Consider the following 23,658-nt stretch of genomic DNA (forward strand, 5'->3'; position numbering starts at 1 on the left):
TACAAAAGCCAACGACCACTGAAGAAAAACCACCTGTCCCAGCAGGACCTGTCTGGATTCCAAAGATTGGGGATCTGGTCAGAGTAAAAATAGCGGTTAAGAAGGAATTTGGGCCTTCTTACAGAAAACCAGTACCTGTACTAGAAGTCCACGGATCAAGAACTGTGTTACTGCCGCCACTTGCTGGAAGAAAAGAGAACCGGTCTGTATCAATTGACCTGGTAAAACCACACCATGTGGTCGATAATAAGTAGTAGGCCCAGTGGACTCCAAAGATGTAGCAGACGACCAAATCGTGCTACCATCCAAGAGGTTCAAACTGAAAGACTCATCACTTTTGAAGAATCTGCAGTAAGAAAAGAAGGACTATGCAATAAAGCCTAGTGCCTCTTGAAACCCAAATAACAGAGAAACTCCCGTCTACAATGATGTAGTATCTGACTATACTAACATGTCAAGGGAACAAGCAGCTCCAGCGATTTCAAATATTCCGGATGCAATACCAACAATTGATAGAACTGCCTCTGGCTATTTCATCAACTTCGATAACTTTTCTGAGAATCCCAGTGAGCCTGAAACAATGCCAACAAACAAAAATGTCAAGGAACTAGTAACATAACTTTTTCACCAGCTTGCAAATACATATCTGGTTTCACCATGGGTTGAGTTTTGGATTGTGTTAGGTGTACTTTTTCTCCTACTATAGCTCATTCTTGTTTTAAGTTTGGGAAGGCTAATAGAGGGAAAATATAGTAAAATGGACACAGCAAGTAAGAACATCAACTTGCTCATGAAACCAAACATATCATCTCATCGTGAACAACGAGACCTGTCATCAGTGAACATCACAGCCGTTCCTCTACCTGGTGGAATAGCATGGGATAGAACTGATTATGTCATTTATGGCCCGGTAGAGCTGCTGAAGATTACACACCAATTTAGGGTTTCCTTGAGTGATTTTGCTTCACCGAGTACATTTTCTGATGATTGGGACTTTGAAACTGTTAATAACGGGAAGGCAGACTTAGAAATGTCAGCAACATTTGCAAAACATGAATACTTAGATGGTTCATCAAATTATGAAAGAAATGTATTGTTTTAATCATTTTGGTCATCATTATTTACACAAATCTGCAAACCCCAGAAATATTTTAAATTATAATCAATGGGAACATTGTCCAGCGCCACCAAAAGGTAGCTCTAAAACTTTCTATGGAAAATTTCCATACTTCTCAAGTTTTAATGTCACAAATCCAGAAACCTTTTACTTTAAAAATGTTAATAAGACAGGCATGAAAAGTATGTTAACTAATACTAAGCACATTTATTCTGTGGCCTTTTATGCTCAATTGTCCACATTAGGTTTTGACTTTTGGAAAGACAACATTGAGACAAAAACTGTCTGGGGCACAAAAGACTGGCAGGTACAAGGTTTAGAAGCATTATTCAGAGCCTGCATCATCCCAAAACAAATAATGTTCTTAAATGAAACTGTTCAACAGACATCTTGTCTTGGCCTGGCTAAGATAAAAGATGTAAACAAACCGTCCATACCTAAGCCCACACCTGATAGTAATAGAACTACAGATGAGGAGGTAGACGTAAATTATATTTTACAACAAAACAGAACTAATCCTGAATGGAAACAATGGTTAATCTGGCCCACAGATACGAATAACTGTCAAGATAGATTCCTGAACAAGACACAAGGGTTTACAATAACACGGCCAGATCCAAGATATGTCCAGAGACAACATCCAGGGATAATAACAACTTACAGTGTAGGAAAATTGTGCCTTGAATGGCTACAAAAATCCACACTCCCAGATATAAAACAACACTTATCTTTACTTAAAGATGGCGTTGACTTACGAGAATTCTTACTTCGACCTCGCAAACCACGTTATAAACGTTTCATATACGCTGGTATTTATGCTGCTTATAATGAAGCATGGAAAATCACGCAAATGGAAACTGCAGAACGAATACGAGAAATTGATCGTATGAATTTAGAGAAAGCACTCTCTGTAGTTGACAATGGATTAACAACTCTGTCATCCAGAATTTATTCTTTGGACAGCATCATATTCTCTGCCATAGACATAATGGAACAAGACTTGCTAATGCTTCAGAATGGCCAGTCTCAATTACGTTCTATAATGCTGCTAGGCTGGACGTTACAAAACCTTCATTCTGGCTATGTGCTTTGGCATCTAATCAACACCACGTCATTGTTTACTGTATTTAACCTTACAGATAAACAAATCTCTTTGTCACAGAGGGGAGCAGACTATACGGTGCTGAGCATAGAAAAACTGGAGAGATTACCATTAACCGTTTCTGAGAAACCAGCCGTTGAATGGATAATACATGGCACCATCACGATACCAGTGATGATTTTCCACTTTCAGTATTGCTTAAAACACATACCAGCAGGCCTGTATGAAGGGTTGGGTAAAGAGTACATAAAGTCGACCTGAGATTTTCTTTTAAATAATCAATTTTTATTGATATTTCTGGAACAAACAAATTCATTGGTAGCATATTACACATCAATGTTAAAAATCTTCCCCTCTTTGGCGACAACACTGGCATAGTAAGTCCCCCCTGGGTGGTTACATTAGCTTTGATAGAACATATACGCAGAATGAGGCTAAGACCCTCAAGAAGGCAACACCCCGAACCACTTTCCCCCACACCCTGCTGAACATTTCCGGGCAACCCCGGGCTTCAAAGAGGGACTCCTCTTGCACCCCACACTAATCCACACCCCTCCTCCATTTCCTCAGCGTCGAAGCCCCAGCCTGGGACCAACCGGCATCTATGACCCGCTTCGCCACCGCCAGGGCCGTCCCCAGGAAGCGCTTGTCAGCCCTGGTGCAATCTAGGCCATCAAACACCCCCAGCAGCACGTGCCTTGGGTCATGGGGAACCTCCCACCCCAAGGCCTGCGCAAGCTCGTGTTCCACTCCCTTCCAGAAGGCTCTAAGGCCGGGCATAACCACACCACATGGTAGAAGTCTGCAGGGGCAGAGTCGCAGCGCGCACATGCCGGGGAGGTTCTCAAGCCGGCTCTGACGAGACATGCTGGGGTAAGGTACGCTGCATGGAGGTAATAAAGTTGGACCAGGCATAACTTAGAGGATGTAGTCAGGGTTTTGAGTGCCGTAAGGGCGTCGTGCCAGTCAGCATCGTCTAGAGGACCTACCCACCCCTCCCAACGCTCCCTAAGTCGGTCCAGGGATGTAGGCCAGTTGTTTACCAGATCTCGGTAGATACGGGACAAGCCCCCCTACCCAGGTTCCCCATCATTACCTGAGCTTCCAGAGGGCTGAATTCCGGGATAGTGGTGGGTGTTGGGAGATGTGTGTGGAGGGCATGGCGGAGTTGTAGGTATTTGTAGAACTGGGAGTGGGAGAGGGCGTGTCTGTGTTGCAAGTCCGAGAAGGAGCGCATGTGGTCCCCCACCCACACATCCCTAAGGAGCAAAATCTCCACCAGGTCCCAGCGACGGAAACCTCCCAAGGACGAGGCCTCCCGCAGCCAGGCACCATGCCATAATGGTGTTTGTCTAGATAGCCTCCGGTCCCATCTCACTTGTCTAAGGGTCGTGCGAAAGTCAACCTGTGATTTACCATACACACACAAATGTGGGAGTGAAGGAAAGGAGGTATTTCTTAGTGGTAAAAATGGCAAAACCACATTAAGCGGTACACTTCTATGTCAAGGCATTAATTCGCATAGAGCCCGTGAGGGTTCTTCAAACAACTTATCATGCCACCTGCAGGGTTCCCCGGCAGCAGTTATAGATCCAATTTTTAGGCAGCTTTCCAATGGAAGCTACATAATGCTGAATGGTCACAGCTGTTGTGGAATGATGCCAGGGAAAGCCTATCTAGTTAGTGTGTCAGCCAGGGTCACTTGTTGTATGCAAGTATTGTTTCCAAAAACTAAAACAGACGGGGAGTCGCCACTATGGCCTTCACTGAACATCTCTTCTATACGAATTGATACTTTAAACAGAATGAAAGCCATTCTTTTACAAAAAACTGTGCCACTGACCTAGTCCAGAGAGACGTATGATCTGCAAGTTGCAAGGTCCTCTGCGGAGATACATGCATTATTATCAACAAACTGCCCCATACATTGCAGAAATGTTAGGTCGTATCTTAAACAGGTCTGATACAAGTGGTGTTGTACATGTATTTAAGACGATTTTTTCAGGACCGTTCGCACTCTTTGAAGCAGTCCTGGGCATTTTTCCTAACTTCGTCTACTCTGTGTTCGACGACCTGCCTCTCATCTTGGGACTCATAGCAGGGATACAATTTTTATTCCTTCTGCTCCGTCATGGCAAGTCCAGTCACCAGCAATACCCAGATTACCATGGAGAATGCTCTTCTGGCAATGCAGTATCGTGAACGCATAATAACACAGATCCTTGGCTTGGCTCTTTTGAGAGATCTGAATACCACGTGGTTCTTGTCATTCAGACCAATCTGGCAAGATTGCATCTTACCTGTTCTACGAGGCCTGCTTTGTGGAGAGGAATGCGTGTTGGATATCTGTCTAACACTTCCATCAGCAATGCTAATGGATGTTGACGCATTACTGGGTCCAGTAACGGCTCATGTATTGTGTTGCCCACAAAGGCTACCAATCCTGATGACGGCATTCATAGACATCTCACCGGCAATTCCAGCTGTAGTTGTGATACGCGGACCACCAGGCACACAGGTACCATCAACTGCGAACATTGCTAATGCGACTGACGCTGACGGCAATGCTTTTCATCTGTGTACGATTGATCTACTTAATGAAGTGGTTCAACTTTCATCTACTGTGGTAGACGATTTCTTTGCCAGCCTAGACGAATTAATGTTTTCTCCTGACACCAAGAATAACTTTTGAAATTAGCACACAGCGTTCTTTCAACTCTGAAATTCGACCTTCACTTTTTCATAACAAAGCTTCTAACTTTGGAACTCTATTTTTTCTTTACAAATTAATTTAACCTTTTTCCAAAACTGAACTTTGGCACAAAGCAATCTGCTTAAAGTAGGATTATTCTTAGAGAACAAGAATTCTTTGAATACTTCCTAGAAACAATATTGACCTGTGGAAAAGTAAATTTTGCCATGTTGTATGTGCCTACGTGTTCCCCATATTATGCTATATGTGCATGATCGATATGCATGTATTCCCCTCTGATCGATTAAAGACGCAATTACAGTTGTGTCCATCTCTAGTATGCCAGTTTCCAGTTCTCGTGAAAGCAACGAATATTAGGCTTATGTAAACCTACGTTGCTACATTTTACAGTGTGCACGTTAATTCATTGAATTGTCCCCGTTTCTAGGCCTCAAAAGGGCCCGGACACCAGATTCAGCTCCTGTCTCCTGAACCCACTCGGAGGAGCGATACAGCCCCCACCTGCATCCCTGACCCCTAGCTTACTTTCATGCCTCGCAGTGCCCGGCCCGGCCTGGCTCTGCCTCCCAGTCTGCCAAGAGTATGTTATGCTTCCAGTTATCAGTCCAGCCCTCCTTCTCTGCATTCCTAAGCTACTGCATCGCATCAATAGTTTCTGTCATGGTCTAGCCTTTATGTCTCCATGTAAAAGAAATACTGTATTAATATTCATAGAATATTCCTCGTACATGCAATACATGTAGAATTATGCACGCACCAGTCTTAGTGTCTAGTAGCCTTTGCCCTGATAACTTTTGGATTCTATCAACATGTACTCTAAACACCAGATACCAGATATGTCTTAGGTACATGTCGCTCTGACACTCCAGACTTTAGTCTCCTCTTCTAGCGCAGAAGTCATAGCCCCCAGTTCTCCCTGGTAACACGTCATTGCCCATTTGCGCGCACCACTAGGTTAGAGGTCCCAGCTGCTCAGGTAGCCCCCTCCATGTTTCCGCCCCGTTTATGACACTTCTGTTACGTTTACATCACATGTCTATGTATACGCCCTGTACACGCCTTCTTGTTACATCATTTTGCCCTTATCTTTCGCGACTGCTACAAGAAACGCCTACTGCTACGCCTACTGTATTGAATGTAATGCAATTGTTTTGATATATATATACTGTGAACTGTTACTGAAAGTTGTCCAAGCCCAGTTTCCCTTGTCCCTTCCCTGGCAGCTGCCATCCCGTACTATTGCAGGCTGTCCTGTTCCTGTCCTTATGCCTGATTAAAGCCTGTCGACTCAAGATACCTCGAATCCTGACTCTTATTTATTGAGCTACCTGTTTTATTGATTATATGAAAAATAGTACCGGTAATTAATTATTTATTTACCACATAATGGCGCCCGAATAGGGACTTGCCCTTTCCCCACGCGGCGGCGAAGCCACGCAGGCCCCCTGATCCTCTGCAGCCGTGACGGAACCATACCGTGCACGTGCAGATATTTGTGCTTCAAGTATCCCTCAGGCCCACGGAGGAGACGGAGGTTGCGGTCCAGCATCCAGACGAGGCGGTGAGGAACGCGGCGAGTCCCGACCAGAGCCCAAGCCGAGAGTCCAAGGTCCGAGGTATCCGGAGGCCCACCTGTAACTGAAGTCCGAAGTTCGTAGTCCGTCGTCGTAGCAGTCCAGTCCAGTCCGAGGCCTTCCGTTCTTGCTGCCCGGTGAGTACCGTTGCTGGGGTAGTATCTAGACAGGGTCAATTAATTTGTCTCTGGTCCGTGGGTTTGGGTACACAGATCCAACACGAAGTGTCCACCTAGGTGGATGCGGGTCCTGACGTGTCTCTTTATGGGACCGGTAAGTTTTGTGCTGTTTTAGCAGTGCATCTAGTAATTCTAGTAAGTTCCGTTCTCGAGAAATTCATGTGTTCTGTTCTCAGTATATCAGGTAATATTCTGTCTGAACTGTTATTTTAAATGTTATTCCATGTGTTTTCAATGTCGTGGTATGAATGATTTGTTTTTCCAGTCATTATTGTGTTTATCGTGTATTGTATTGTGTCCAGATTCCAGCCTAGACAATGCCTCTTTTCTCCAAGTTACGTCAGTTAAAAACCAGAAAAGGGTTATTAGAGGAAGCAGTTCCTGTCCCGCCTAGGGACAGTCCAGGTCATTTTATGTATCATAAGCATGGCTTAAGTGCCATATTATATCTAGACTTATGGGTGGAGTACACCAAGGAATTAGAAGAGAAATATAGATGGCCCACATCAGGTATGTGGGATGCCGAGTGCATCATGCGAGTAGAAGAAGCATTATGGAAAAAGAAATCCAGACAGTCCCAGAAAGATGCCATCGAGTTATGGCACAAAGAATCTCATAGAAGAACCGAAAAAGAAATCAGAAAAACAGAATTAAGTAGAGAATCCTCGGAAAGAGCCCAAGAAAGGGAATTAATCGAAGTAGGAGAACGAGTTAAAGCCGAACAGTCAGACAGACAGAGAAATGCCCTTATTAAGGGTATGTATCCTCTTCTGGCCGAGGGCTTGCCGAGAGCAACCCCGGAAGCACCATGTAATTTTCCGCCGCCATTAGTTCCGATTAAGTTACGTCACAAACCGACCGCAGCTGATATTTTTCTCTCGTCCTATTTGGACGACACAGTCCCAGCATATGCAAATCCTGTTCCGCCAGCTCCCGTAAATAATGTAATTCCTGTTCCTCCTGCCACCGGGGCACCCGTTCCAGCACCTGTTACGGCACCCCCGGTCCAGCCTACAGTACATGTACCCGCTACATCAGTCACTCTCCCAGCACGTACAGTACCCGTTGACGATTCTAGTCTAGGGGCCACGGGGGGAAGTCCTCCTGGAACCCCGCCTCAACACAGACGCGTAACATTACTCGAGCTACATGCACGAGCGTTACAGCGTTCGCCCAAACTTCAGTCAGTCGCAGATATCAAGCGAGCACTTACCGAATGCCGTTATGATCCGGTTCCAGGCGATGATGATATGGTCCTGTATTCATTACGTGTAAGACGGGTGACCGAATATTTGGACACCCTACCGAATATGAAAGGTTATCTAGACAGAATATATTGTTTCATCCGTACAGGAGTAGATCCAGGAAGTATTGGCGATGCCATGGTTCAAAGAAAAGTCGAGATTCAACTCATGCTTTTAAAAGTTTCTAATTAATTGTTTAATAAGGGAACAAGATTATCCGGATAAAGATCCGGAAGAAATGAAAGTCCTGACCAGGTGGAGTGACCATATAGCCGAGGGAAGACACAAGACACAGAACTGTATAGAGAGTATGTACAAGAAGATCCGTAAGGAAATAATAAAGATACACGAGAAACGAGAAGCAGCACAAGTAACCGAGAAAGAAGACAACTCTTCTACTGAAGAGGTAGACGACGAGAATCCCTCCAGAATAGCGTATGTAGGTAGAACTAGACTTCCCGACCGACATTCATGCCTAGATCACAAGAAAGTTTTCCCTCCTCCGGCACCAGAACAAGGTTCTCTTGAACAAGTATTTCAAGCTACCGATCATATTCTGAAATCGCGAATCGGTTATAGTGAACTTAGTACCATGCATGAACAAGAACTAGCCCGATCAGCAGTCCGGTGGACTACTGATTCTACCACTTTTCCAGACGAAATAGTGGCACAAATGTTTCTGAAACTGCCCCCAGCCGAGCAGCGACTGGTGGGTATGTATATGATCCAGCACCTCATTACACTGTATGAGGGACAGCATTCTGATCCAGGTCCGTTACATGATGTATTGAACGAGTTACTCCAGTATAAATGGAGAGGTTTAGGTACTGATTTAATTAGTATCATTCTAGAACAGCGCCACAAATATCGAACGTTTTTGAATCCGCATTTTGTTCATGTCTCACCTCCAGAAAGTAAATCATTTTGCATAGATAGACAGCATCCGTTACGAGAAGTACACCCAGTTAGGACAGCGGGTGGTGAACTAGAACGAGTATTTGTTTACACCCCTATCACAAAGATGGAACTCTTAGAGATGAAGAAGTTAATTCCCTGTCACGATAAAGATCCAGCAGGGTTCCATCGAGAATTAAAAGACATGCTCCGTATGGGAGAATACACTTATCCTGATATCATTAAAATGTTAAAGGTCCTGTTGCCCGCAGGGGTATATGAAAAACTCAAGGAAAAAAGAATGGGAGGTGGGAGAGAAAAAGATAGATTGGACAGCTTTAGAAGCTGAAGATAAATCACGAGTACCAGGTACCGGTCTTGGGGGTAAAGTTAAAGAATTGCCCGAGTTATTGATACAGGTTTTGCCAAGGTTACTAGCCACGAAAAAGGAAGATTGGGATGCAATCTCAGCCTGTAAACAGAAACAAGATGAAGATACTAGTGATTTTTATTCTAGATTCGAAAAATGTTTTATTATTAACAGTGGTCTAAAAACAAGTAGTGAATCGTACCCTCATCTTTTTGTTACCAAACTAGTCGAGAATTCAAGTCCACAAGTTAAAAATCGAGTATTGAAAGTCGAAAGTACCTGGCAAGCTAATACTCTGTCACAAATGTTACAAATGCTCCAGTATCACCAGAACAGAATCAGGGAAGAGCAAGAACACGAAAGAAGACGTATGAAAGACACGAAAATGAAAGTATTAGTTGCACAATCTGTTCCACAAGACAGTCAGAAGAGGGGTCCGAATCAAGCCAGTCATCCTACAGCTCCCGTTAAAGGGACATGCAATTATTGTAAACGGCCAGGTCATTTTATAAACGAGTGTGCAGTTCTGAAACACAACATAGCTACTGGTAAGACTAAAGAAAGACCACGTCCGCCTAGACAAGAACAAGTTTCACAGACTTCTCAGCCACCACAGAATGCACAGCAGACAGTTCCAGCACCGCAGCCTATCGCTGCAACACAGCATGTTACACAGCAGATGTACCAGTATGCTCAGTCAGAGTATCCAGAGTATCAACAGTATTCATGAAACAGCCTAGAGAGGGAGGTAGGCTTGCCTCTCATCGAGATACCTGTAGATCAAGAGGGTCCCTATGTACACAGTCAAGTATTAGGGAAAGACAGAAAGTTTTTGATTGATACAGGGGCAAGTAGGACTACTATCAGTCATGACGAGGTTCCAGGGGCTCCGCTCTCAGGCTCTAAAAATGTTTCCCTTGGATTTTCAGGAAAGCCAATTGTTAATGAAATTTCGAAACCAATTACTCTAGAAGTTGGTCCCTTGTCCCGAACCACTGATTTGTTACTCACGAAATCATGTCCAGAAAATTTGTTAGGCATCAAGACATTAAAAGAATTAGGAGCAGTTATTTGCTGTTCCCCAGAAGGGGTCCGTTTGTTTTTGAGAGATTTTAAAGGTCACTATGTATTACGTGATTTTGATCCAAGATTATTGAATGTACCACAGCATTTATGGGCGCAAGGTCCAACTGATGTAGGTTGTATGCATATCACACCCCATCGTGTGACCCTCAAGCAAGGTATAGTTTTACCACGAATCAGACAGTACAGATTGCCATCTGAGGCTGTAGCAGCCTTATCCAGAATTATTGACGAACTTATTGCTCAAGGAGTGGTTGTAGAAACTGACTCCAATGTATGTAATTCTCCTATCATTCCAGTCCTGAAACGTACTGATCCAAATGCACCTCCAGTATATCGATTAGTGATTGACCTTCGAGAGCTTAATAAATGTATCATACCTCAGTATCCAGTAGTCCCAGATATTTCTTCCCTATTGACAGCCATTGATTCTGAAGCTACATTTTTCACAGTTATTGATCTCAAGAATGCATTTTTCAGTGTCCCCATTCATCCAGACAGCCAGTACCTTTTCGGTTTTTGTTTAAATGGAAGGAGCTATAAATTCACACGAGCTCCTCAAGGTTTTACAGAAAGTCCTAGTATTTACAGTCAAGCACTTAAGAGACAACTAGACAATATCCGCATGCCAACTGACACTGCCCTGCTCCAGTATGTCGATGATCTACTGATCACAGCCCGTTCTGAACGTGACTGCGAGCGTGCGTCACTTACAGTTCTGTATTTTCTGGCCGAGCAGGGGCACAAGGTGTCCCCTTCTAAATTACAATTCTGTGTCCAGCAAGTGGTCTACTTGGGACACTTACTGTCCAAGTGGGGTAGGCAGTTGACACCTGACCGTATCCAGTTAATAGCGAGTCTTCCACAGCCCAAGACACAGAAGGAGGTACGAGCTTTTATCGGCCTTACTTCTTACTGCAGACAATGGATTCCTCAGTATGCATTTCTAGCCAAGCCACTGATACAGTTAACGACACAGGAGGCAGCCGTATCGACTGTCCTCCCTTGGACCCAGGAACATACACTTGTTTTCAATGAATTAAAGAAAGCCTTATGTCAAGCACCTGTTCTAGCGACACCGAACTACAGTAAGCCTTTTACACTTTTTGTCACAGAACGAGATGGTACTGCATTATCAGTTCTCACGCAAGATCAAGCAGGACAGTACAAGCCCTGTGCTTATTTTTCGAGCACATTAGATCCAGTAGCCCAGGCTCTGCCTGCGTGCCTCAAGTCAGTTGCAGCCACAGCTCTAGCTATCAGACAAAGTGATTCTATAGTGTTAGGACACTCCCTGACAGTACAAGTTCCACACTCCGTGGAAGTTCTTTTAAACCGAACACAGACTCAGCACTTGACAGTTGCACGTTTAACAGGTTATGAACTTACACTGTTCCAGCCACACATAGAAATCAGACGCTGCAACATTCTAAATCCTGCTACACTGTTACCGTCAGTTACTTCAAATCCTGCCACACATGACTGTGTGGAAGTTGTTAACACTATGACAAAGCCAAGACAAGACTTGACAGATATTGCATTACCTGATCCTGACCTGACACTTTATGTGGATGGTTCATGTATGAGAACAAATACAGGAGAACTAGTAGCCGCGTATGCAGTGACTACTGAAACCGAAGTTATAGAAACACATCGTATTGACACCTTGTCTGCTCAAGCAGCAGAGCTAGTAGCTCTGACCCAAGCCTGCATACGTGCCAAGGACCTGAAAGTAAACATATATACAGATTCACGTTACGCATTCGGAGTCGTACACGACTTTGGAGTGCTCTGGCAAGAACGAGGTTTCATGACTTCTCATGGAACCAAGATTCAGCATGGTCTCCTCATTCAAGCTCTGTTAGATGCAATACATTTACCGACAGCTATCGCTATCATGAAGTGCAAGGCACATACGAAAGTTACTGACATCATTTCCCAAGGTAACGATCTAGCAGATCGAACAGCCAAGCTTACAGCTCAGACTCCAGACATTCCAGTTAACACGACACAGACATTCACTCAAGATCAGACTACTTGTATGACAGTTAAGGACCCTACACAAGATGTCATAGACATACAGTTACATGCTACTCCTGAAGAAATCAAGAAATGGTCCGAACAAGGAGGGGTCCAGACAGATCAAGGATGGTTGACGAAGGGAAAAGCCACATGGTTTCTCCCCGACTCCATGGTTCAAGTCATTATTAATACCGCACATAGTCCAGCACATCTAGGAGAAAAAGCTATGTTAGACAGTATTCAGAACCTTTGGTTCAACAAACATTTACGAGCTGCAGCCAAGCAGAAAGTCCGTACCTGTATGATATGTTGTCAGTTCAACCCAGGTAAGAGTGTCCCGGTGGAACAAGGTGGATTCCAACCTCCTGACCACCCTTTTGAAGTCCTCCAGATGGATTATATTCAGATGGAGCGATGTCGAGGTTTCAAGTATGTCCTCGTAGTTGTATGCGCCTTGTCCAGGTGGACAGAAGCATATCCAGTTCCAGATTACACAGCCGCGACCACTGCCAGGCAGTTGGTTCGTGAATTCTTTCCCCGCTATGGACTCCCTAGGGTCGTGTATTCAGATAACGGCCAGCCATTCTCATCCGAGCTTATGAAACATGTTTCCCTTCTGTTAGGGTACCAGTGGAAGTTCCATTGTGTACGCCATCCTGAAGCAGCCGGTCTCGTAGAGAGACATAATCAGACTCTGAAAATACGCATTGCAAAAGTATGTAAAGAGAAAGGTGTAGACTGGCTAGTAGCTCTGCCAGTTGCTTTATTTTATATGAGGATGGTTGCACATTCCAGATCAGGTCTGTCCCCGTATGAGGTCGTATTCGGCCGCCCCCCAAACATGTGGGGTACACCTAGACCCCGCAGTATTACAGATGTTTCCAGTAATATGCTGACAGATTACCTAGCTTCCTTGATGTCTGCCCTACACTCTTGTCGTTCACAGGTTGCCGCCGCATTTCCAGACAACACCGAGGTGAAACCGCATGAGGTCGTTCCCGGTGATCTTGTATTCGTCCGAAATTTTGATCGTTCAAGTCCGCTGGAGCCCCGCTGGAAGGAGCCTCGGATGATCTTACTAACAACAAGGACCGCCGTAAAGCTCGAGGGCAGGAAGGGGTGGGTCCACCTGAGCCACGTAAAGAAATTCCATGGATTCCGAGAAAAGACTTTTGCTAAGGACTGCCTTATTCCTAAAGACTGCCTAAAAACAGACTCTGAACTCAAAATTCCCCTGTTAGAGAAAACTCCGCAACAGGAGTATAAAGAGAAGCTTCGGTCTAGTAAAATAAGTCAGCCAGTTTAATTGTCTAAGTCCCTCTCGGGTGAAACGGTTAGACAGGTTCCTGACATGTATGAGATAGACCCCCACAGTGAGAGAGTTAGTCAAAACTCTAAAATATGTATTATTGTTCTAAGTTTCCTATTATTTTTGAGTCTTATGGTTACCTGCACAAGTTATGCATTACATTTATGTTTTCCAGTTTCACATGTACATATGTTTTCTAATGCTACAGTAGAGCACACATTTAGTGATCTGCCTCCTCACGAGTTATCCTATCGTCTTGCTATGCGAAATAATACATTCATCCGAATGTTGCACTATTCACACCAGACCAGCAATGCCACTAATTGTTGGGTATGTGGTCGACTCCCCCCTTTCCAGACACCGAAGGGAGTTCTGCCACTCTTTCCCTATCCGTTTTCACATAATGGTTCGTGTGGAGCATGGTCCACTTTAACGTCATCCTCAACTGATATGCCCCTTCTGAATAGAACATGTTTTCCAGACAAGCAAGGTCTCTCCCATAGAACAGGGTTAGATCTAGAAAATGAAGTATATGATTTAGGTAATTATTCTTCGAATTTCATGGTCCTGAATGTTCAGTCAGATACTACTCCAGATTTGCCTGCTATTTCAGTACTACCAGTCAAAGGCGAATTATGTGTCAGAAAGAATGGTTCCGCACATGTAGGACATAGTGATTGTACTACTACTGTCGAGTATAGTGACAGTGGGAAATCTATTTTCAAAGCCTCACGTCATTCTTATTTTGTTTGTGGTCAGACCGCATATGTTCGTCTGCCCCTCGATTGGGATGGAACATGTTACATTGCCTTCCTACTGCCACCAGTTTTTCTAGCCCCATCTGATTATCACAGAAACACACATCTAGTACACATTAGACATAGAAGGGAGATCGAGTCCCCAATTGTCGATCAAACTGAAACTACTCTAGAACAGTATCAAGACTTCAATAAAGGTTTCTTCTTCTTTATAGGACCTATCCAGAATAGTAAGTTAATACGTAGGTTAACCAGAACCCTTGAAGCAGTAGTGAATGAGACTACTTCTGCTCTAGGTAACTTAACCGAAGAGCAATCTGCTATGCGTTTTGTCGTGCACCAAAATCGTCTCGTTCTTGACGTCATACTGGCCGATAGAGGAGGAGCATGTAGAGTCATCGGATCTAGTTGCTGCATTTTCATTCCTAATAACGCGCCGTCTGTTTATTCAGCTATAACCAGACTTCATAAAATTGCCCATCAGTTGCACCAGAATCCAGGCACCTGGACATGGTCCGGTTGGCTCTGGAGTATTATATCTGCCTGGGGATGGAAAGTACTGTCATTCCTGGGTATTGCAGTAATGATCATATTCAGTTGCTGCCTCTGTATACAATTTAGTCTCCTCTTCTAGCGCAGAAGTCATAGCCCCCAGTCCTCCCTGGTAACACGTCATTGCCCATTTGCGCGCACCACTAGGTTAGAGGTCCCAGCTGCTCAGGTAGCCCCCTCCATGTTTCCGCCCCGTTTATGACACTTCTGTTACGTTTACATCACATGTCTATGTATACGCCCTGTACACGCCTTCTTGTTACATCATTTTGCCCTTATCTTTCGCGACTGCTACAAGAAACGCCTACTGCTACGCCTACTGTATTGAATGTAATGCAATTGTTTTGATATATATACTGTGAACTGTTACTGAAAGTTGTCCAAGCCCAGTTTCCCTTGTCCCTTCCCTGGCAGCTGCCATCCCGTACTATTGCAGGCTGTCCTGTTCCTGTCCTTATGCCTGATTAAAGCCTGTCGACTCAAGATACCTCGAATCCTGACTCTTATTTATTGAGCTACCTGTTTTATTGATTATATGAAAAATAGTACCGGTAATTAATTATTTATTTACCACAGGATGGTCTCGACTTTCTTCTGTAAGTAAGAGCCATTTCATAAATGTAATTTTGTTATTCATTCGGCTGCATTTCCAATATGATATTATGTGCTTACGATGAAATCATTGCATTTAAATGCGTTCAGTACAAATGCTAATTTTTTTTTAGTACAACCATTTCAAAATGCATTTTGTATGTATCTTGGGGTGGGATTGTAAACACATGCTCTAGAAAATGTTTTAGTGCTTGAACTTAGTTGAACATGATTAACGTGGAGTGGGTGTTGTATTGAATTTTAGGACCCTACTGTAATTTTCTGATTCATGCCCTTATATAGGTATAAATCACCATATCCTTATATAGGCATAGAAATCATAACCATATTAACACATAGCTCATGCATTCCAAATACAACAGATTTCTTGGAAAACTCGGCTTCAGCAGCTATGGACTTCCCCTTGCTTCAATACGGACTTGTCCAAGAACTCATGGAGTTTTCAAAGAACTGAGACTCTTTGATGACGTTATTATGTCCACCTTTACGTCAAACTCGGCACCTTCAAGGTATAAATATGCCCACACTTGCCCAAGCAAACACACGGTGATTTGGAGCAGTTCAACTATCTACTTGCCCGACGCATCCTGCTACAGCAAGTGCCGAAGGAAGCTGACCCTCCAGCAGACGCACTGAGAGAGACGCTGTCTTTTCTCTTGCTGAGAAATCCAGCTCCAGTGTTTCCAAGCTACCCTTGCGGGTTGTTGGGAAATCGAGTCCTGAGCCTGACCGTCTTGATTCTAAACCAAGGTACGGAGCTGATTAGACCCGTAGAGAAATCTTGGATAGATTCTTGGCAAAAGATACTACATTTATGCTACACCTCACTTACTCCTTCCCTCATACTAGGCTTAGGTTAGGTACATCGGGGTAGGCGTATTTTAGACGCACCAGTTGAGTACTTTTTAGCCTTTGTTATTTATGTATGTATTTATCTATGGTCTAGGAACCATACAATGCTTTTACAGTATTATTTTATCCTACTCTTTTTACTATACGCATTATACTTTGCAACCAGTATTACGATTGTAGCAGTACATTTCTTCTGCTTGAGAAAGAAGCCTGTTCAATAAATACCTTTTATTGAAAATGCCCGTCTATCTGCTTCTCTGCAAAACTCTGGTGAAAGGAAGCATGCACTAATGAGTAAAATATCTATTTATTGTTTCCACGACTCTGAAGATCAGTTTTATCTTGGGGAAACAAAGTTGTCATGTCTATGCGTTTGTCAGAAACTTACAGCCTGATTCATGTACATGCCGTTTTGCGTGTCCCTAATAGCGAATCATAGCGATTCGCTATTGAGGACACGCAAAACGGCATTCATGTAGGAATTGCTACTTAAATAGCGATTCCTACATGTTCTTTATTTGCGAGTAGCAATTTGCTACTCGCAAATACTCCCCATTCATTCCTATGGGCCAAGAGGCCCATAGGAATGAATGGGGATTTGCGAGTAGCAATTTGCTACTCGCAACTAAGATAGCGATTTTAAGGGTGCCAGGGGTGTCCAAAGGACGCCCTGTAGCACCCCTAAAATGCACTTTTGGACAGGTGTTGCGCGCACACATGTCCAAAGGACATGTGTGTGTGCAACATGCAACTTAGAAAAATGCTTTTAAAAGCATTTTTCTGAGTTTTTGCTATTTACCGACAGGTCTGACCTGTCGGTAAATAGCGGCCCCAAAAGTTCAAAATCGCTATTTCTTGATGTTTCATGAATAGCATTTGAGGAATCTCTATTAGAGATTCCTTAAATGCTATTCCTCGCATATTTGCGACTTCTTAAATAGCGATTTTTGCATTTGGTATCATGAATACCAAATGCAAAAATCGCACTCGCAAAGGGCAAGATTCTCAGAATCTGGCCCTTTGCGAGTGCAATTTACCTACATGAATCAGGCTGTAAATCCTTTCTTGTGAACTCGAGAAAGTTTCTAGTGACCTCTGAGCTAGGTAGCACTCACAATTAAGTCTAATATATTCAATAGAGACCTAGTAGACATAAGTCCTACGTCAAATCTATAGGATATATTATTCCAATGCGCAGAGCCTATTTGGAATATAGGAACTACACTACACTTGGGGATGTAACTCAATTCTCATTTACTGGCATCAGGTGTTTGCCGCGCTAGAAGCGATGACCTCATTACAAATCCCCTTATTCCCAATCATTGCACTGTTTGGTTACACGGCAGAGATACCGGTGGCTCACCCCAAATTTATTTCCTTCACTTTCCTACTTGCCAGGTGCCAGGTGGCCTGCAAATGGGGTCGGGCACCCAAGTTCAAGGACTGGATTGGGCATCTGACACTCTGGCAGGTGCAAACTTGCACATATGCTGAAGTACTCCCACTCTCGTCCCGGCCCCAAGATATTTGGGACCCACTTAAATTGCATCTCCTTGAGCACTCTGCACAGGCTGGACATGAGGCCTAATTGCTCTCTCTCTTCAGTCAATGTACTCCCTATTTTCGGACAGCTGATATTTGGGATCTCTCATTTTGAATGACTGGTATATCATCTCCCAGGTAGAAGCCGCTAAATATTGTGTCTCCATACTCGTGATATGACTGTAATGAAGCAATTGCCTTATGTCTTAGAAATAGATAGTGGCCATTGGAAAAATGCTATACTCATTGATGTGTTTATGCAAGTCTTTGCAATACTGCTGTAGCTGGTATGCACACTCTTGATGACAATGATTGTGATTATTTTGCCTGATAATATGTAAAACTCAATAAATAAATAAAACAGATCAGAAACAAAAGCGATGATTGTTGGTATATGTTTCCCAACAGCAATTTTCAAGGCTCTATAGTTAGTGCATACTTAGTTGACAGAATAGCTCCCTTCTGTGCTTCTGCATAGCTGCAGAACAAGATAAAGAGAATGGTACAGCTCTGTATGGAGTCAAACATAGGTCTTTACCCACCATTTTCTATTCTTCCTTGTCTTGGTCTATCGTTCCAACCCTCCTCACACAACATGACCCTTATTTCCACTTCCAAGGCCATTCTATTTCCTAACCAAACCCATTATAGGTCTGACTAGAGGCCCAGTTTTAGCTGTGTGCCGGAGATCAAGTGATACAGTGATGAACCAAGAAACATACACAGAGAGGAGCTTTGGGTCGACAGCCTTCAGCTGCCTTGGCTCTTGCGCACCAACCAGAAGATACATGTGACATAAAAATAACACGTGTTTTGTGACTATGCATCAAAACATATCTCACAACAACATACAGCCATTACAACAAAGAACACATTGACCTAGAACAAGTCAGACCCATTGTTTGTTCAAATGCATGTTATCCATGACAATAAAGTAATAACCAAAATTATTCAAAAAGCTGTCTGCCATCTTCCAAGCAAATAATATTGACCAGCCTATTATAATCATAAAATTAAAAACTATGACGCACGTGATCCCATGTTTCAAGTTGGGGATCATGATTATTTATGTTTGGTGATTGGCATACAAATGTTGACTCCGTGCCATCTCTGACAAGCTTCAAGGAACACTTTATCTTTCAAATCTTACCTCTTCGAATTAGTTCTTTTCCTTCATCAGTCAAATCAGATGTCATATCGTTGTCTCCCATAAATTGTTGAAATCCAAGTAAGTTTAAGCAACGAGTTCCCAAGCTATCAAAATAAATATATATTAAATTCATCCTAAACGTCAAAATACTTTTTTCAGTTACAAAGTACCTCTTACAAATATTTCAATTCCGTGGATTAGAAAAAGAATCATAACAGACTCATTTTAAAGAGAAGGATTTTGCAGTGCAGACTTGCAATCTAATACACGTTTGTGCTTCCTCTGTCCATAAGCTACTGAGCTGCTCCTATCATTATAACCATTCTGTGCTCTGGCAAAAAAAAAAGATATATGTGCCTGGCAATTGATTTATATTATTTTATAATTAATTAATTCTATCAGCCTAATTAACAAGTTACTTACCTTAAGTAACGCTACTTCCGGTAGAGACTATCTAACAACAGATTCCCCACTCACACCTCAAAAGTCCCCCAGGTGCCAGACTGGATCTGGAAATTCTTAAACTGTACTCTACCAGGGCAACAGGTGGCACTATATGACTCTGCATAGACTGCACTCCTTTCAGGATGGTACATGCGGGCCCTAAATAGACGCCACCCATGCTTTCTGAATTGTCTGCGCCCTCAGACGCGGAATCCAATTTCCATATTGGTAATAAACAGTGTTAATCTCTAAAGGGGACCTTTTTAAATGAGTTGAGTCCAATTCACAAAATGTGAAAGATGGGTGGGTTGGTGAGGAATCTGTGGTTAGATAGAAGTTGTACCAGAAACAGCTTAGCAAAGGTAAGTAACTTGTTCTTCTGATAGAGACTTCTAACTGCAGATTCATCACCTTTTGAGTAGACACCAAAGCAGCATTTCCCAGGTGAGTCTGAACTAGCTCAACTAAAATGCCCTACATGGCTTAGAGGGAAAAGCACACCTCATGATGGACCTGACTGTCCAGGCAATAAATAGTGCTTTATGAACATAGGGTCGGCCAAGTCGCCGCCTAGCAAATGTCCAGGACAGGCACCCAGTGGCTCTGGTGGAGCACCTGGGAACTGCTTTCTGGCCAGTGCCTAATACATCTTTTTTTTTTTTTTTATGATTTTATTTTCCTTTTTTAAAACAGGTAAGCATTACGAGTAGCCAGAGATAATAAATCAGATGCACACATAACGGGAAGAATAAGGAAAATGCTACTTACCAGTATGCATCTGTTCTTGGCATGTAGAGCTCTAGATCCATATACTTGTGCATAGATCGCCATCTGGTGTGGGGCTCGGATGTTTGCACTTTGTTTTTGTCTTGGAGAAGTCTTTTGTGGTCACGAGGTAGGTGACTCCTCCATAGGACGACAGTGCGCATGGGCATCAACATCATCTCCAGATTGTTTTGCCATGTAGGGTTATGATGGAGTTAGTAAGAAATAGAAAAGGATGCCCATGTGTAATGTATCTAAGTCAGATAGTACTGGAACAGATAGAGGTATCCAGGGAGGTAGGTGGGCGTATACAAATCTACAGTTCTACATGCCAAGAAAAGATGCATACTGGCAAGTAGCATTTTCCGTTCAAGGTTGAGCTGTAGATCATATACTGTGCATAGACTATACAGCAAATATCTCCTTAGCGGTGGCTACCTGTATCTGTTGCAGTGGTTTGAAAAAGTGTTATTAATACAGCCTGGCCCACACTAGCTTGTTGTTTTGCTTGCACATCTACACAATAGTGTTTTGTGAACATGTGTGGTGTAGACCAAGTTGCTGCTTTGCAGATGTTATCTAAGGGAATGTTCCCTAAGAATGCCATAGATGCCCCTAGTTCACGTCTGGAGTGAGGTCTAGGGGGAATGGTTAAAGTGCGTTTGGCTTTAGCATAGCATATTTGGATGCATTTAACAATCCACCTTGCAAGCCCTGATTTAAAGATAGGATTGCCTTTATGAGGTGGGGAGAAAGCCACAAAAAGTTGTTTAGTCTTTCTAAAGGATTTTATTCTTTCAATGTAGTAAAGTATCGTTTTTTTCGTCTACCGTGTGAAGAGCCCATTCGGCTACTGAGTCTGGTACAGGGAAAAACACTGGGAGTTCTACAGACTGTTTGAGTGGAAAGCAGAGATGACTTTAGGTAGAAATTTTGGGTTAGTCCTAAGAACCACTTTGTTATGATGGATTTGGAGAAATGGTTCTTGTATGGTTAATGCCTGGAGTTCACTGACTCTTCTGAGAGAGGGGATGGCAACCAGGAAAGCTACTTTCCAGGTGAGAAATTGTAATTCGCATTTATGCATAGGTTCAAATGGGGGACCCATGAGCCTGGTAAGTACCACATTTAGGTTCCATACTGGAAAGGGATGGACTCTAGGTGGAATTATTCTTTTAAGTACTTCCATAAATGCCTTGATAGTTGGTACCCTAAACAAAGACAAATGTTGTCTGTTTTGGAGATAGGCTGCTATTGCCGCAAGATGTAGCCTAATGGATGTATACGCTAGGTTACATTGTTGTAGTTTTTTTTATAGGAGTTTGTGAGTCTGAGACTTTTTTCGGCTCCGACTATTTTTTCAGTTCCAAAGCCGTTTTCGGCTCCGAAGATTTTTTCGGTATCGAATGTTTGTCCTTGGTATGTTTCGACGCCGAGGGCTTCGGTGCTGACGAAGAAGGGCGTGGCACATTCTAGTCTTGTGCTTCGGTGCCGAAGGTGACTTTTCGGCACCGGAAGAGGGTTGGCTCGAGCCCGTGCCAGAAGGCTACTCTTTAGGATTCATAGCCAGGCCCGAGGGCTGGGCGTTTGAGACATGCTGCTGGTGTCGACCTGAGGGCGAGGGTGTTACCGGAGCCTTACGTTTTTGGGAGAGGGATTTCGGTACTCGCTGAGCTTGGCAGAGTGTCTCTTTTTGACGTTGGCCTCGGAGACAGAGATGTCTTCTTCATCATCACCTTGTTGCTCCAGCTGGACATTGGGATGTGCTCCGAAGATGTCTGGAATCAAGCTGCTTCCCCGTGACATTTTGTGACGTCGAGCCTGATGATCACGGATGGTTTTCTTCGACCTGAAAGATTTTCTTTGAGCTCCGAGGAGAGGCAGAGGTTACAAACCTCGTGCAGGTCGGTGTGTGGGAACTTAGCATTTTTTTAAAGGAGTCCTTTCCATTGACTGCAAGTGTGGTCGGCGCGGATAGGGCCTACAGACCGCGTCGAAGATCAAGGTCGAGGAATTTGTTTAAAGATGCGGGTCGAAAGGGAAACGCAATCAAGACAATACCGTCGAGTATAGAGGAATTGTGCATCGCAGGGGGTTCGAAACCAACACCGACCAGGAGCGCAGCAAATCACATCCGATGGCGGAAAAAAACAATCTGGAGATGGAGTCGATGCCCATGCGCACTGTTGTCCTAGGGAGGAGTCACCTACCTCGTGACTACAAAAGGCTTCTTCCAAGACAAAAACAAAGTGCAAACATCTGAACCCAACACCAGATGGCGATCTATGCACAAGTATACGATCTACAGTTCATGTGCCTCGAACATTATATTCACCCGTATACAAAGGGAATCATTACGCCAATCCCTCACACAGTGTTCACATTTCGACAGAACGGTCATCTGGTTCAGAGGAAGACATGATATGGACGTCAGATGCGTGCAGTGTGTTTAAAATCAACACATGTAGACCTCCTGCCCTTTGCAGACACTTAACATAGGTGGTCAAGGGGCGCCAGCATCGATTTAGCCACCCGATCGTAATACTTCTTAATAAAGAGCTGATTGTCCAACCGGTGTTCTCCTCTATGATCAATATGGAAAGGAAAAGCCCCTTTTGTATCCAATCGATGGAGACTATCCTCCACTTTAGAGGGTTGAGGAGGAAAGGAGAACGATGGAAGGGTGATGGTCTGCCCAACATGAAATGGAGTCACAACCTTTGGGAGGAAGGAGGCTTGAGCCTGTAAAACAGCTTGTCTGGGTAGAAAGTAGTGTAAGGGGGGTTGACAGAGTAGCTCGCTCATTTCCAGTGCCAATGTAAAAAAAACAAAAAAGACTGTCCTGAGGATAAGCAGCCGCAGAGGACAGGTGTAAAGAGGTTCAAAAGGAGCACATATGAGGAATGCAAGAACCACATTTAAATACCATTGAGGCATAATAAACAGAGAAGGGGGAAACATACTGTAAACCCTTGACAAAACACATCACTATAGGTGATTTAAACAATGAGGGATGGTCACGCAACCATAATAAGGTCAAAAGAGCTGAGAAATGCCATTTAAATGTGCCCAATGCAAGTCCTTGCTGGGCAAGGAACACCACAAACAGCACTTCGGACAGTTTAGCTTGAAGTGGGTACACACAAGGTGCAAACTTCTCCCAGAGGAAGGTGCATACTGGCTTGATAGAGAGGCACCAGGCTGCCAAGATGACATCAACAACCTTGGTAGTAAGATCAAAAGTCCTCAATTGCTGTCACTCAATCTCAAAGTATAGAGGTGGAGTGTGGGCAGGTTTGGGTGCAGGACCCTGCCCTACTGCTGTGACACAAGGTCCTCTTGAAAGGCCAGTCTGATCGGAAGACAGATGCTCATG

At 43.6% G+C, this 23,658-nt stretch overlaps 1 protein-coding gene across 2 annotated transcripts in view; it reads right to left on the minus strand.

Moving 5' to 3' along the window:
- Positions 1 to 23,658, minus strand: part of LMBRD2 (LMBR1 domain containing 2) — a 636,504-nt gene that overhangs the window by 93,690 nt on the left and 519,156 nt on the right. For both annotated transcript variants that reach the window (XM_078674947.1, XM_078674948.1), the window contains exon 14: positions 19,074 to 19,177. In XM_078674947.1, the coding sequence (XP_078531073.1) occupies positions 19,074 to 19,177 (104 nt within the window). The remainder of the gene's footprint in view (positions 1 to 19,073; positions 19,178 to 23,658) is intronic.

Source organism: Lissotriton helveticus, chromosome 2_1 (assembly GCF_964261635.1).
Source record: "Lissotriton helveticus chromosome 2_1, aLisHel1.1, whole genome shotgun sequence".
In the NCBI taxonomy this organism is placed as follows: domain Eukaryota; kingdom Metazoa; phylum Chordata; class Amphibia; order Caudata; family Salamandridae; genus Lissotriton; species Lissotriton helveticus.